Source organism: Chenopodium album, chromosome 7 (assembly GCF_948465745.1).
Source record: "Chenopodium album chromosome 7, dcCheAlbu1.1, whole genome shotgun sequence".
Classification (NCBI taxonomy): domain Eukaryota; kingdom Viridiplantae; phylum Streptophyta; class Magnoliopsida; order Caryophyllales; family Amaranthaceae; genus Chenopodium; species Chenopodium album.
In genome coordinates, this window is record NC_137840.1 from 77,510,904 (window position 1) to 77,528,207 (window position 17,304).

The window sequence follows — 17,304 nt, forward strand, 5'->3', positions numbered from 1 at the left end:
AGTCCATTTGAGCGGGTAAACCATCCAATATGCCTTCAAACTGTTAATTTACCCGTTTACAACTTGTACCAATTTCATAAACTCGAGGGTACCAGGGACATTTATGGCAACATATAATGATCATATATGGTTCCAAACGACATTATATGACCCTGAGATGTATCTCCTGGTATCTCGAGACTTTTTGACATCGGGTCCCGAAACCTCCAAAATTGGCCAAAAAGCGTGTATTATAGCCTTCAATTTTGCCAATTTTTGATTTTTTTCGACCCGGAAACAAAATTTGCCGAGAAGCTACCTATAGATCTTAATACTCTCCGGGGGTCCAATTGGGTGGGTGGAACCATCCAATTTGCCTTTAAGCATCCAGTTAAAGTACACGCTTCTTGTATTGCCTATAAGCTTCGATGGGGCCATTATGTAGCCGACTTATGGTCGTATATGGGTCCAAACAACATCATATGACCTCGGGATGCACCCTTTACAATTTCGTGAATTTCCGTACAATTGCTCCGACTTCGTGTATTATAGCCTTCAAATTGGGGGATGTTAAATATCGCCATCTTAAATGATCAAAACCGCCAACATTTTGTGTAAATGGACAACCATGACTTTAGTACTTCACCACTATCTTCCCTCTTGCCACCAATCACTAACACCTCGACACCACCACCTCACTAACCGACAACGACGACAACCACCACCACCATGACCGGCGATGACCACCACCCTAACCAGCGACCCACCACATTCCCCTCAAAGACGACCCACCACCTTCTCTCTTTGGCGGGAAAGTGGTGGTTTTTTTTTCCAGCAATCGTACCAACCGGAGCCTAAAATCTGGGCACGGTAAACGATTTTGGGCTCCGGTTACCATGGAATCGATTAAGGTGCATGGTAATCGGAGCTGAAAACCGGTTACCATGCACGGTAACTGGAGCCCAAAACCGGTTACCATGCATGGTAACCAGAGCCCAAAACCGGTTACCATGCACGGTAATCGATTTTGGGCTCCGGTCATCACGCGCGGTAACCGGTTCTGGACTTCGGTTATTGCGGTTGCCAAAAAAACCACCATCATCCCGCCGGCATGGGAAAGTGGTGGGTCGTCATAGAGGGATGGTGGTGGGTCAATGGTTAGGGTGGTGGTGGTCATTGCTGGTCGAAAGGGTTATGGGTCGTCGGGAGGATAAATGGGTGGTGAAGTAGTAAGTGTAAGATTGTCCATCCATCATTTTTTTCACCCCACAAGATTATGCATCCAAGTAATGGGGTTCCCTTTACTCCTTTAGTACGATAATCAAATCATCAAACACGCTAATAATTTACTTTTGAAATCCAAAAATAGTTGCCCGCCATTTTAATTATTTCCTCCCACTCTCACTCACTCAAACACCTCCCCAAAATTATTCAGCAAGCTTTTTCGTTTTCCACCCCTTAATTTCTTCCTCCGATTCAATTTTTCCGATCTTCTGCAAACAACAATGGCTTCTTCTTCTGTTCAATTAATCATCGACGACGATGAAGAGGTACTTTCTCTATCTTCCTTCCCCATTTTTCAATTTCATTCAATTTATCCCCAAATCAATTTTTTTTCCAACAATTTTGCAGGATTTCGATTGGGAAGCAGCAGTTCGAGAAATCGATGTTGCATGTCAGAGCACCGCCGCTAAAACCCTAGAAACGCCGCCACCTCCTCCTCAACCTTCCAATGTTACTTTTGGCGGCAATAATTTATGGAAGAATCATCAATTGAACAAAGTCCAGAATAATTCCCGTCAATTAACGCTTGATAGATTTATTAGTAATGGGTCTTCGAAAACGGGTGTCGAGAATGAAATTGAATGTCGAGGTGATGATGAGCAAATTAGGGTTCATGACAGGGCGTGTTATGTAGATATTGATCTTGAGGCTGCTAAAACTTGGATTTATCCAGGTAGGTTTTCGAAAAATCTTGATTGTTGAAATGTTAGGGTTAGAGAATTGGGGCAAAAATTACAATTGGATAATCTGGCTAGCACATTATTTTGTATATTTTGAATTCACTTTTCAATTGTGTGATTTGATTACTGTAAAATGGAGAATGCCATAACTCCACTGTAGCTTTATTATACATCTACCTACTATAAGAGTATAAGTCTATAAAAACCCATGTATTATGATTCAGCTGAGTATGGAACTTGGATTTTTGAAATATTTATATAAGCCATTCTTCTTTTAATTATAAATGTTTTGGTTGAAATTGAAGTATTTAAGTGTTTATCTCTATGCTTGGTTGTTGATTTTTTTTACTGTGGTACATGTACTATCGTAGCGTGTATGTACTTGGCGAATGGTTCCTCTGATTATTCTTACTTCGGGACAGGGAAAGTTCCTGTTTGTGTTATCTTTATGTGTAATGATATAGATACTACGTAATGTTTGTGATATGAGACCATCAAGTTGTAGATAGCTTGGCTCATGAAATCCCATCTCCTATCTGTTTTACAGATAATGTTCCTCGTCGTGAGTATCAACTTGAGATAGCCAGGACAGCTTTATTTTCAAACACATTAGTGGCACTACCTACAGGCCTGGGAAAAACTCTCATTGCTGCTGTTGTTATGCATAACTACTTTAGATGGTTCCCTGAAGGTAATGCTCATTGGGTTCAGCACTTTCGCCGCGTGGACTTATTGAGAGAATGAAACCATGAACCTTTTGGAAGTTATATACTCTTTTTTTTTTTTTTTTTTTTTTTTCTTTCTAAAATCATCATGTGCTTTTTATGACATTGATACCTTGACTCCCTCTTCAACGCAGGTAAGATAGTTTTTGCTGCTCCTTCGAGGCCCTTGGTTATGCAACAAATAGAAGCCTGCCATAATATTGTCGGTATACCACAAGTAAGTTGGTGGCTTTCTTTTGCACTTATACCGAGAATTTTGCTGAAAGTTCACATTGCTTCATATATAGACATGTTTTGAGAAGAATTAAATATAAGTGATTGCAGGAATGGACAATTGATATGACAGGTCTTATAAGTCCCCCCAAAAGAGTATCCTTGTGGAAAGCTAAACGTGTATTCTTTGTCACACCCCAAGTGCTTGAAAAAGATATTCAGTCAGGTGATGTACCTCTGGTGTATTGCTTGTGAAAATGTGATCTAAATTTATGGTAACAATTGGTTTAATATTGTGTGCTTTTTTACCATCCTTGTTTTTAGGTGGTGCTGGGGGTGGGATTGGGTGTGTGTTACAAAAAAATCTTTTATTTTTTTTTGCAAGCTCTAGTTTGTGTGCTCTAGGAACAGGTGCTGTCTTTTCGAGTATTTCATGAGATTTATTTTCCATTTGCATTCTTTTGCAATCCATACTTGTCTAGAAAGTGATGCTAAAGCTAGACAGTTGTTAATTGGGGATTTTTATGTCAGTCTTGTTGCTTTCCGATTCAATCTCTCTCTCTCTTTTTTTTTTTAAATTTTTTTTTCTGTTTTCACAAAATCCTTTCCTCAATGTGCTATTGTTTTAGACAATTTTGTCAAAATGCAGTTTCATCGTATAATTTTGCGCCAACTCTTGCTCCTTTTTACTTTTTATTTTTTTATATATATTTTTTTTATAGTGTGCTGTATGCTTGTTTATCTTTCTCAAGGTCATTATTGTTAGTTACAATATTTTGTTATAAATATCAGGGGCTTGTCTTGTGAAGTCGCTGGTGTGCCTAGTGATTGACGAGGCTCATCGTGCAATGGGGAACTACTCTTACTGCGTGTCTGTTCGTGAGGTTGCTTAAAGTTTCCTGTATATTTATGATTTATGTCCAGTACGTTTGCACATCAATATTAACATTGACTTGACGCTTAGGTGCAACTTCTTTGTTCTGTTCACAGCTGATGGCAGTTCCTATTGAGATGAGAATATTAGCTTTGACTGCTACCCCTGGCTGTAAGTTTGCCATCCATTTTTCTCCTATAAGTTTTGTTGGTCTTCCGTAATGTTAACATATATATTTGGTTTCAGCAAAGAAGGAAACTATTCAGCAGGTAATTGATAACCTGCAAATATCTACGCTTGAATATCGCAATGAAAGTGATGCTGATGTATGCCCTTACGTACACAATAGGAAGCTTGAACTAATCGAGGTATGAGAAAGCACAAGGTAATACGGTATGCTACTGATTTTGTGTGGTTAAAATTCCCATTCACAGTTGGACCCTCCCTATGTAGGTTCCAATGGGGAAGGATGCTGATGAGATACATAATCTTCTCGTGGAGGTTATACGGCCACTTGCTGCCAGGCTTTGTGCAATGGGAGTGCTACCAGGCAGGGACTTCCAAACAGTATGTCCCCCCCACCCTCCCTCTTTCCTTACTCCATAAGTCCATATATGTAATGAGAAAATTAAGTTAAAGTGCTGAGATGATATAGAATACCTATTGTAAGTATGAAACCCATTGGGCTATTTGAGATTTTTTTTTTTAAAAAAATGCCTCTAATGCTAATACTTAGTGTGAAATTGATGAAATATATTATCTAGTACTCCCTCTGTTTCCAAAAGAGTATCCATTTTATGTTTTTTGAGGTGTATTATCTGATATACCCATTTCTACATAATTCTACTCTCATACCCCCTCACCCCACAATATTTACACCTTTCCACTCTCTCTCACTTTATTCCCCCTTTTCTTATACTCACCCACCCTTTTAACCTCTCTCTCTTTCTTAAGCTACCTTTTTATTACACCCACTCAACTCAATTCTGCAAAACAAGAGTCAACAAAAAATAGATACCTCAAAAGAAAAAGGAGGGAGTATGTTTCTTTGTGCGGTAATCTCATCCAATTCAACACGATTGTTTTCCATCAAACCGAAAAACCATTCACTAGCATATCTCCGATTAACTTTGATCATTGAGCTTGGTGAGCACTGATAAGATGATTATCACCTAGACAAATTAAGCCCACCAGTGCATAAATCAAGCATTTTGAAACCTTTGTGGGCTTAATATCAAATATAAGAAGAGCACTTTTTTTTAAGTAGAAACACATTCAAATCCCATGGTTATGTGGTGTTTTACATTCATTATATTCGGAAATTCCTCTTTTTAGGTATTTTAATCTGTTTGATTTGACACCCTTGTTTTCTGCCTTTCTCCTTGGGCACTGAGCTACTAATTTAATATTTTCCCTTCAACAGTTGAGCCCTTGCGATTTGCTGAATTCAAGGGATAAATTTCGACAAGCACCACCGCCAGAACTTCCGCAAGTGAAGTATAGTGAAGTAGAAGGTTACTTTGGTGTTCTTATTACACTCTACCACATACGCAAGCTACTCTCTAGCCATGGAATAAGACCAGCACATGAGATGCTTGAAGAAAAGCTGCGACAAGGGTATAACTCTCTTACTACCTTTGATGTCCACACAGTAGATAGTTGTATGGTAGTTAATGTCTTTTTATATTGGAGACTGGACTTCATATCTGAAACTGTAGTTTTGAGAGAAACCAAGCAATGTTATATGGAAAATATAAGCCACATATTCTTATTAGGCTACAAATTTTCTTTGCCAGTTGCCATTACTGGCTTTAACTAAGCATTATTTTTTATTGACACACTGGTCTAATGTACTGTTTAGTGATTTGATAAATTTTGCTCGAAATTTTAACTTAGATCAAAATTGTTACTTCTTTTTAAACACGTTTTTTTAATGGTGGCAGAAGCTTTGTTTTCTGAAGATGCTGTTGTTTGATTGACTTGTGGCAGGTATTTTGCAAGACTTATGAGTAGAAATGAAGCCATTCAGAGTGCAAAGATTTTAATGCAGAAGAGTCTGTCGCATGGTGCCCCCAGCCCAAAATTGTCGAAAATGATAGAAATTTTAGAAAGTCACTTCAGTATGTATCTCTGCTTTGTTTCATTATTTGACATACAATTTCTATTCTAGCATCACTATGTGTTGGCATTAGTGTGTAGAATGGACCGAGCTAACTGTAAAAATGCTTATGGATCACACCTTGTGGCATCCATCCTTTGGTAAAGTAGGGAAGCTGCGTTCTTTAAATAAAGACATGTTCTGTAAATTCTTGCAGAATAGAGATCATTAGTCAATTGATTGCATAATATAAGGTGCTTTGGTTAGCAAGAAGCACTTTCCACAATTGCTTTTACGCAGGTCTTCTCTGTGTCTGTTTAGAATATAGCTCTTTTTCTTGAGATGTTCTACAAATTTATTTGACAGCTGATTCTTCTTAGGTATAAAGCATTTAAAACACTGCTTTCAATTTTATTTGGTACCAACTGAAATCAATAGACAAACAGCGAAACTGCAAACCAGGAAGTTAGAGAGGGATTAAAATACAGCAACAATGAGTATTATATGCAAGAATGAAATGTTGAGAGAACTTTTCAAGCTCTTCATTCCAGACTTGAACGCTTAGAAAGCAACTCCAGAGTCCAGAGAAGCTTATCTCATTCAAATTTGCCTACATGCATGTATCAAATTTCTCTGAAAAGAGAAGGTAGAGAAAAGGGTTAACAGGTTAAGTGGTAGTTCTAGGAATGAGATCCTATCCTATCAAATGTTAGATGAATCACTTTTTTTTTTTTTAGTGTGTGTGTAGCTCTTATCTATTCATGATAATAAATAAAGTAAGAGGCATGGGTGCTTTAAACTAAGTGCCTCATCTTTACTTATGTACTAGAACATACTGGTGCTAATGCATGGATTCAACAAATTTTGAGTATTAAAGGTTTGGAGGCTTGTGGTGTAAAGTTAGAAAATTAACTCCTGAATTATTATAGGAGATTTATTATTAATATATTTGTAACATTTTTTAGGGGAGGGTTTGGGGGAAGATTTCCATTTGGCATGAAAAGCAATTTTATTGCTTAAGCGCACTCCTCGACTGCTCATGATTGTTATCTTGTTTCTTTTTCAAAATTATATCAAAATATGGGGGATATGATATGAAATTTTTTGCTTTTTTTTTTTTTTGCAGCAACAAATGATCCAGCAAAATCAAGGGTAATCATTTTTTCAAATTTTAGGGGGAGTGTCAGGTGAACAAAACTATATTTAATAAGAATTTTGAAATTTTCTTTTGATTTTGGTTGTCTACGTTTGCTTTCTCTATTGAACTTGATATCTTATAGGTAACTGACTTCTCCATTGTCACATTGATTTTAACAGGGACATATTAGATTCATTAGCCCATGTTGGTTCAGTCAAAGCAACTCAATTTATTGGTCAAAGTTCAGGTTTGTACAAATAAGTCTGGAAATTCCTTGCTTTATTTTGATTGGATGTAGGATAAGCTTTAAAGCTTTTAATTATGATTTATTCAAAGGCTGAAAGAAGTATGTTGATTAATGAAGCCTTAAAAGTGCATATGTGCCACAGTGATAGATGCTTTTTAAGTGAGTATTCTTTGGTGTGAGTAAATTGTAATTGTGTTTGTAATGTCTACTAGGGAGGCCTTGGGCTTCTTTTGTACATAAATAAGGATTTCATGACTTTGCTTCTTGACATTAATATCATTGCAATTGGTTTCAAAATTCTGAGAGTTGTTCCAGTTTGAACAATTTCACTTGAAGCTATATGTAACCATAAAGTGACTTTAATTGCTGCTTGCCTTACTCTCTCTGGAGTTGTGTGTGGTGGGAAGTTTCAGATGAGTAAAATATCAGATGGAATTGAATCTGTCAGAGTATATAAATATTCTGCATGTAGTTTTTCAAAGCACTCTAGGTGCTATGAAGACCTATATGAAATTCGTTGTCTTCTATCTCTTATCCAAGTAGTATAAGGCTCTTAGCCTACCGTGCAGAAGTTGAGGTTCACTGAGATTGCGTCTTTGCCATATTTTACTTCTCTGATTGAGGCTGATGAATGGTTTTATAGAGCTTTATCTCGATTTACTGGTACAGAATTTTACAGTTTTCTAATTTCTGATAATGCCACTGGTTTTGTTTTCGTTTCTGTATGTCTTGTTTTGTTGTGAAATCAAAATTTATGATTTCTTTCCTGAAGGGGGTCTTTTATACTATGCTATTTTCCAGGAAAAACATTGAAAGGCCAGTCACAAAAGGTTCAACAGGCAGTTCTTGAGGTAACAATCAGTATGCGACATAAAATCCAGAGTTTCTGCTCTCAATCTTATAATTGCTCTGCCTTTTGGGACAGAAATTCCGTTTGGGTGGATACAATGTTATTGTTGCCACATCAATTGGTGAAGAAGGGCTTGATATTATGGAAGTTGATCTTGTGATATGTTTTGATGCTAATATATCTCCTTTGAGGATGATTCAGCGGATGGGAAGAACAGGAAGGAAACATGATGGTCGAGTTGATATCCTTGACTAGATTCCCTTTCTCTCTATGGTTTCTTTTGTGCTTGTTGCCTATGAGTTTTGTTTATGCTTGTGAATGTTTGTGATCCTTGACCTGCATTACTTGTATTAGCTTGTGAGGGTACTGAGCTAAAAGGTTATAAACGGAAACTAGCAACTGGTAAGACTGTTGGGAAACACATGCGAAATGGGGGCATGAATAGTTTCACTTTTCATTGCAGCCCAAGGATGGTAAGTTTAACCACAGGCATTCCTGTAGATTACATGTTTCAGCTGTTGATCTGATGTCTGTACTTTTTTATTTTCTGCGTGATCTGCTGCAGCTTCCTCATCATCTGAAACCAGAACTGCAATTTGTAGAACTATCAATTGAAAAATTTATTCGTCCAGTGAAAAAGGTTAAAGTTGATTCCCCCCAACAACCAAAGTTCAGGGAAAGGCTCACTGAAGCTGAATCTGCATTGTTAGAAAAATACTTTTTGTCTAATGAGGCAATAAAACCATCTCTAGTTGCCTTTCCTTTTTTCCAGACGTGTCCCTCCAGGGTGCACAGAATAATGCATTCATCTCGATCTGGATGGCTCATTGATGCAATGCAGCTTCTTCGAGGGTTGCCATCCAATACTGGCGAAAATTGTGGGCTTGATGTATGTCAACAGACTACATCTATGGTCACTTTTTTATTTATCCTTTAATCAGCCATGACCTTACACTTTAGCTTTCATTTTTATATTGCAGTTTCCGAGGAGTACTCGGTGCTTGATAACTGGGAGTGTTGAAAAACATACTGAAAATGGAAGAGGTAATACACTTTTGTTAATTTATAAACATATACAGATATACTCCCTCTGTCCCTAAATATATGCCCCATTTTCCGTTTTAGCTCGTCCCATGGTGAACCATCTTGTCAATATGCTTTATGAATTTAGATCTTGGCAGAGTTAAGCATAAAGATTGTCCTCTACTTTTTTACTTCCTGTCTGAATCATTTGTCATACATGGTCTACAATTGTTTATCGCCCCTGTCTGGCTGATGACTTAAACGCTGAAAATGAGATTGAGACAGTAGCATTTTTGTCAACGATGGGTGGTTGGTGGTGCTTTTTATTATGTGGTTTTATCCTTCATCCGTATGGGCTATAACACTTGACAAATACCTAATATCAGATGCATGTATTTACTTTATTACTTACTACCTCCATTTCTAAAAGTCCTTTACACTTGATGTTTTCCTTCATTTCAGAAAGAACTTGGCTTCTAGAAATTTTGTTTTTTCATAGGGCTTTACAAAGTGTAATTTTTACTGTTTAATGTATGTGCTTCAAGAAAACATTGACAATTGATGAAAACAAATTCTTGTGCAGATATACTTGATCCTTTAGATTATTCTACAGCACCGAAAGAAAAATCCTACTCTGAGGTCTCTTCATTTGGCCCTTCAGTGGCTGAGGAGAAGCACATGCTCAATTCTCCTGATAGATTACTCGAAATTCCAGTTCATCTTCCAGCTATTTTGCCGTCTAACAAAGTTACAATGCTGGATTCTTCCGCTCAAGATGTATGCGAAGCTCATTCAAGAGTCAGGTCTCACTTACCAGCTGGTGACAAGAATTGTGACGCAGCTGAAGTGGATTCAATAATTGTCCTTACCTCACCTGATGACCAGATTTGTGCAGATGAAAGTATTGGATGTGAGACTGCTGATGCAACAGAACCCAAATCCCCAGCTACACCAGCTGCAGAATGTGACTTAGATAACGCATACTCTGATTTCAGTCCTCGTCTAACCAGCTTTATTGAAAGTGGTGTTGTTCCAGAGTCTCCTCTGAGTGATGCTGGTAGGTGAAATGAAAAGTCAAGTTTTCATCTCTTCAGCTTATTTGAAATCATGAATTTCATGTTTTCCTCTACTCACTATCTGCAGGAGAAGGTATTATAGTATCTAAGAAAGAGGACAATGTTGTAGACTGGAACAGTGGTGAAGAGAAAGATAAAAGTCATGTCCAAGAGCCCGTATTATCTCCCAATTGTGGAAATTTGTTAACTATTGCTAGTAAAGAGATTACTGTTACCTCATCTCCTCAGACTATAGAGGTCAGGCCTGGTGGAAGTGAAATGTCATTGGGACTACCTGATGGTCTCTTGAAATTGGGAGACACCTTTCAACCCCCATCTTCCCCAGAATTTCAAACTCCTTCGCGAAATAAAACAAAGAGCAGCTGTGCCGAAGATTGGTGTATGAGTTCTGGAAAACAGTCAGGATCCAATGAACGTCCTCTTAGATTAAAAAGATTGCGCAGGATTGGGGATTTTGCCAAAGAGAAACAACAAATTAGTGTAAAAGAAAAGCCAACTCACTCCTCTGTAGAAGTTTCATTTGAATTCACTGATGATCATCATAAGACTGTCAGGCATAACAAAGGTATCCTATATATTACTATTTGTTGGCTTTACTACCCTACTTATCATATTGTGAAATTTGAAAAAGTTTTTTGGTATCATGTACTTCATGACTTCATGTATACCTCTACTCACTATCTGCAGGTGAAGGTATTGTACTATCTAAGAAAGAGGATGATGTTGTAGATTGGCACAGTAGTGAAGACAAAGATGAAAATCGTGTCCCAGAACCAGAATTATCTCCCAAAGCTTGTGGAAATTTGTCGACTATTGCTAGTAAAGAGATTACTGTTGGCTCTTCCCCTCAGACAAGAGAGGTCAGACCTCTTGTTGAGAATGAAATGTCATTGGGACTACCTGATGGTCTCTTGAAATTGGGAGGGACCTTTCAGCCCCCATCATCCCCAGAATTTCGAAGTCCTTTGCAAAATATAACAAATAGCAGTTGTGACGAAGATTGGAATATGAGTTCTGGAAAACAGTCTGGGTCCAGTGAACGTCCTTTTAGATTGAAAAGGTTGCGCAGGATTGGGGATTTTGTCAAAGAAAAGCAACAAATTAGTGTAAAAGAAAAGTCAATTCACTCCTCTATAGAAGTTGCATTTAAAGTCACTGATAAGACCAGGCATAACAAAGGTATTTTATAAATTACTATTTGTTGGCTTTATTACCCTCATCATATTGTGAATGTGAATAGATTGTCTCAGCCTAAGTTTTTGCAGGGAAGCATCTCCTCTGATGCTTGCATAGTTGCATGTATGCATTAAATTCTCTCTGACATACTAACAAGTCCTCTTCCATTGATTACTACTGCTGCAGTGAAAAAACCATCTGAAGATGCCAGAGACTTCATTGATGAAGAAGCTGAGTAAGTGAATAGTTGAAATTTCTGTGCCACACTGCCACCCCTTTGTCCTCCCCCCTTACATTTTATTTCTTTTTTTTTTTAATGAAAAGAGTGAATAATTCCAATTCCAACGCTTTTCTATATTCCAGTTGTCCTAAAATGCAGCTTATATTCCTTTTAAAAAAAAATTTAAAAAAAATTTAAGCTTTAATGGATCTGTGGACTATTACGGAGTGTAATTTATCCTGTGAGGAGATCTAAAATTTAGTAGTAATGCAAGTGTTACTGGAAACCAATTGACTTAATTTAATCGTTGATTCTCAGGGTGTCCTCGGAAGATGTGGTACCAGATTCAGAAGATGAGGTTAATAATGAAGATAGTGATGCTTATGAAGAGAGTTTTATAGATGACCAATCTGATCCGGCAGTTGGTAGTGGTCAAACAGAAGATAGTAAAATGGATATGATGGCAATTTACAGGTTCTTCCTATAAACTTAAGACTGTCTGCACGTGTGTGTGTGTGTGTGTGTGTGTGTGTGTGTGTGTGTGTGGTACTTGGTAGTTCTATATCACCCATGCAATTATTTGGTGTATTATAAAACTACCATAAACCGTTCAGTGCTACTTGGTAGTTCTATATCACCCATGCAATTATTTGGTGTATTATAAAACTACCATAAACCGTTCAGTGCCTTTTGCTCAATAGGTTTGTGCTTTATGCCAAAATCTGCTCAAAGTGGGTCTAAATGCTCTTAATGCTAGAAATTCATAGTGTAAGTCATATCATTTAACATTTATAATCCCCATTTGAAACAGGCGTTCCCTACTCACTCAATCACCATTTCAAGAACAGCAGAAACATTCTAGTGTAGCAACTCCAGAGTCTCTGCCTTCTGTTACCACAATGACAGAAGGTGGAGAATCCATTGGGAAGACTTGCACTCTACAAACTCCTCAAGGCTCTTTGAAATCTCGTAATATATCTACAAGGAACTCAGTAGGTTCTTGTTTGAATTCGATAGCATGTGAAGGTATAAAAAGCGGCAGTAGCAATTCTTTGGTAAATGTGGCTAATACTGAGAGTTCAAAAAGAAAAATGATTTCAAACAGAGCTTTTACTCTTCCTGCAAAGAACCTGGAGAAGGAGTTCTGCTCTGATTCAGCACTTCCAAGCAAAGAAGCACCGTTACCATATCAATGCAATGGTATTGATGCAGAATGTGCTTCTTTCTTGGATGATCAATTTTATGAAGGCCTTGATCTTGATGAATTGGAGGCCCAGGCTGCTAAACTTCTAAGTCAAAGAACAGGGTCATCTGTGCAAAGAAGAAAAATATCCGAGCCCTTGCCACAGGACTCTGCTCTTGTAAATCCTCCATCATTTGATCTTGGAATCTCATGATTATATACAAAGTTCCATTGTGTTACTGGTTTGTGATTGGTTCAGTGCTGCTAGAAGCTTCCTTTCTAAACAGAGAAGTTACAGAAATAAGAAGTGTCATATTACCCTCCTTAACTCGGCTCCAACATGATGAGATTCTTTAGCTTCAACAGACCATCTTTAGTTGCTAATGGTATTACATTTGTATGATATAGCTGCATTAACATGAGTTAATGACTGTCTAGAAGCCCAATGGCCTTCTATTAAGTTATGAAAATGTAACTCTACGTTTATGTGAGAAAGTTTTGTGTATATCCTACCTGTACAGTCGGTGAAGATAGTACTATAATTTTTTTGTACTAGTATTGAAATTTTGAGGTGTATAATTTGAAATGTGTTCTGGAATAAAATGCTTGTCTTTCTCTAAAAATATATTTGACTATTGTTGAACATCATGACGATCATTGATTAATGAATACATGATACGCCTTGTTTGTAATCATTAAAAAAACAAATTTATGGCGGAAAATATTCATTTACCTAATTTGCGCAGTTTATGCTTTTTTCTAAATTCTAATACTAGTATTATTTAGTGAAATGTGCTCTGGAGAAAAAATGTCTAAATTTTCACCAAAAATGTTTAATGTTTGGTGAAATGTATTTTCACCAAAAATACATGATCGTCTGAAATCTTCAGAAAACTATAAATACAAAGTTTCATATGTGGCTGGCCACACGGTGTGGCCGGCCACAATTTTTTTTTTTAAAAAAAAGTAAAATTCTTTCTCTCTCCTCTTTTCTTCTTCTTCAAGCCAGAACATTCATCTCATTTTCTCAGAGAACGTAACACAAATTTCGCAATCGTCATCAATAGTCGTCTTCATGGTTCGTTCGTCGGTGATTCGTTCGTCGGAAGTAGTGGTTTCACTGGGAGGGTAGTGGTGGTTTGGTGACTCCGTCGTCGGAAAACAAGTTCAAAGTTTTTAAGGCCAAATTCGGCCATGAAAACTCTAGATCTATAATTTTCATGGTCGAATTTGGCCTTTTTAGCCATATTTGAAGTGATATTCGAAACCATTGTTAACATTTTAAGGTATTTGTTTGATTTGATTTTTTTTTTTAATGGTTTGGTTGGATTGGGGTTTGTTTGTGGGTTAGGGGATAGTGGCAAGGCGTTTAGGTTGGTAGTGGTTCGTTGGTGGTAGTTTTTTGTTGGTGGTGGGTAAGGGGTTACTAGATCCGGGGTTACTAGGTGATCTGGTTAGGGGTTACTAGGTCGTCAGTCAGGGGTTACTTGGGGTTACTAGGTCGGGGGTTACTAGGTCGGTTAGGGGTTACTTCGGGTTACTAGGTCGGTTAGAGGTTACTTCGGGTTACTAGTAATTATCATTAGAGCTGTAAAAAGTTGACCCGACCAGAAATACCGACTCAAACCGGATTATTAACAGACCCATCTGAACCCGAAAAAATTGTGGCCCAAATCCGACCTAACCCGACCTGAAACCAACCCTAAACCCGAGTTGACCTTAGTATGTGAGACCCGAACCCGAACATGAAAAGACCTGGAGATGACCCGACCTGAATGTAACCCGTAAATTATTAACCTGAACCGAAACCGACTTAAACCGAAATTGACCCAAACCCTTTTTAACCCGTCAAAACCCGAATTTAACCCGACTTGTTACTAAACTTACATGAATTCAACCCGACCCGTCCTAGCCTGACCCGAATTAAACCCAACCTGTTACAAACTCGACTCGAAATCAACCCGACTTGTTATTGACCTGACCCAAATTAAACCCGACTTTTTATTGACCCGACTCGATTTTAACCAGACCTATTACTAACCCGACCAGAAAAATCAAACCGATCTGTTACTAACCCGACTCGAAATCAACACGACTTGTTATTGACCCGACCTAAATTCAACCCAAATTGTTTATGACCCGATTTCAAATCACCTTAAATGCAATTTAGACCACCTTATTATTGTTGATCAAAACATTTTGTCTAGGGAGACCAAGTCGGTCCAGGCCAGCAAAAGAAAGGAGCATCATCCTCAAATTTAAGAGTTAAATATAGTATATATTTGTTGTATGGTCAAAGGAGATAATTATATTCCTAAATTATAAACTATATTTCCTATTATATTGCCATATATATTATAGTCAAAGGATATAAATAGCTTGATAAAAATGATAATTATCTATTTATAGTTAGTTGAACCCGAATATGACCTGACTTGAAAATGACCAGACCTTATTGTAACCTGCAAATTATTGACTTGAACATAACCCAACTTGACTCCGAGAATGAACATACTTGGAAATGACCCAACCTGATTATAACCAGCAAATTACATTTAAACGACCGATTTACAAGTTTACAACTTGCACCGATTTCATTAACTCAAGCCTACCACAAACATTTATGACAACATATAATGATCATATATATGATTCCAAAAGTCATTACATGACCCCGAGATGTATCCCCTAAAATTTCAATTATTTTTGATATCGGGACTCGAAACCTCCAAAATTTTTTAGAATGCGTGGATATAGCCTTAAATTTTGGAATTTCTCAAAACTTTTTTTCTCCTGAAAATAAAAATTACCGAAATGTTTACCATGGTCCTCAATATCCTCCGGTATTCCAATTGAGTGGGTGTAACCACCAATTTGCCTCTAAACGGCCAATTTATCGGTTCACAACTTACATTGATTTCATTAACTAAAGCCTACCACGAACATTATGACAACAAATAATGATCATAAATGTTTCCAATCTACATTAAATGACCCTGAGATGTATCCCCTAAAATCTAAAGGCTTTTCAACACCGGTCCCCGAAACCTTGATTTTTTTTCAAAAAAACATGGATATTAGCCTTTAATTTTGAATTTTTTTGCCTTTTTTTTGCCCGTAAATAAAAATTGCCGAAAATTTAGCCATGGTCCTTAACATCCTCCGGGAGTCCAATTGAATGGGTGGAACCATCCAATTTGCCTTTAAACGACCAAATTACTGGTTTATAACTTGCCCCGATTTCGTTAACTCAAGCCTACCACGAACATTTATTACAACATATAATGATCATATATGGTTCCAAACGGCATTATATGACCCCGAGATGTGTCCCCTAAAATTTCAAGACTTTTCGACGCCGGGCCCTGAAAGTCTGAAACCTCCAAAATTTCTCAAAAAGCGTAGATATTAGTCTTCAATTTTGGAATTTTTTTACTTATTCCCCCTAGAAATAAAAATTGCCGAAATGTTTACTATGGTCCCTAATAGCCTCCGTGAGTCCAATGGGGTTGGTGGAACCATCCTATTTGCCTTTAAACGACCAATTTAATTATCGGTTTACAACTTGCAAGGATTTTATTAACTCAAGCCTACTACGAACATTTATGACAACATATAATGATCATATAAGGTTCCAAACTGCATTATATGACCCCGAAATGTATCTCCTAAAATATTAATACTTTTCGACACCGAGCCCCGAAACCTCCAAAATTTCTCAAAATGCGTAGATATTAGTCTTCAATTTATAAATTTTTGGATGTTTTTTTCGCCCGGAAATAAAAATTTCCGAAATGTTTACCATAGTCTCAAATACCCTCCGGGAGTCCAATTGGGCGGATGGAACCATCCAATTTACCTTTAATTGACTAATTTACAGGTTTACAACTTGCACCGATTTCACTAACTCAAGCCTACCAAGAACATTTATGACAACAAATATGATCTTATACGGTTCCAGACGACATTAAATGACCCCGAGATGTATCCCCTAGAATTTCAAAACTTTTCGACACCAGGTCACGAATCCTCCAAAATTACTCAAAAAGCGTGGATATTAGCCTTCAATTTAAAATTTTTGACTTTTTTCCGCCCGGAAATAATAATTGCCGAAATGTTTTCCATGGTCCCTATTACCGTCCTGGAGTCCCATTGGGTGTGTGGAACCATCCAATTTGCCTTTAAAAGACCAATTTACCGATTTACAACTTGCACCGATTTTTTAACTCAAGCCTTCCACGAACATTTATGACAACAAATAATGATCATACATGGTTCCAAACAGCATTATATGACCCCGAGATTTATCCCCTAAAATTACAAGACTTTTCGACACCAAGCCCCGAAATCTCTAAAATTTCTGAAAAAGCGTGGATATTAGTCTTCAATTTTTGAATTTTATAACTTTTTTTCGCCCGAAAATAAAAATCGCCGAAATATTTTTCATGGTCCCTAATACCCTCCAGGAGTCCAATTGGGTTGGTGGAACCATCCAATTTGCCTTTAAACGGAAAATTAAATTACCGGTTTACAATTTG

General features: G+C 37.4%; 1 protein-coding gene across 1 annotated transcript; it reads left to right on the top strand.

Annotated features, from left to right (window-relative positions):
- The first annotated feature begins 1,349 nt into the window (after positions 1-1,349).
- On the top strand, positions 1,350-13,328 carry LOC145639750 (DEAD-box ATP-dependent RNA helicase FANCM-like). Its single transcript, XM_081691074.1, has 24 exons — positions 1,350-1,529; positions 1,612-1,936; positions 2,491-2,634; positions 2,803-2,885; positions 2,993-3,107; positions 3,674-3,765; positions 3,872-3,926; positions 4,002-4,123; positions 4,209-4,322; positions 5,179-5,372; positions 5,745-5,875; positions 6,980-7,040; positions 7,171-7,238; positions 8,040-8,089; positions 8,164-8,329; positions 8,434-8,561; positions 8,654-8,977; positions 9,069-9,132; positions 9,695-10,168; positions 10,255-10,752; positions 10,875-11,366; positions 11,550-11,598; positions 11,902-12,057; positions 12,395-13,328. Exons 1-24 carry the CDS (start codon positions 1,485-1,487, stop codon positions 12,978-12,980), a joined length of 4,536 nt encoding a protein of 1,511 aa, XP_081547200.1. The 5' UTR covers positions 1,350-1,484; the 3' UTR covers positions 12,981-13,328.
- Positions 13,329-17,304: the final 3,976 nt, after the last annotated feature.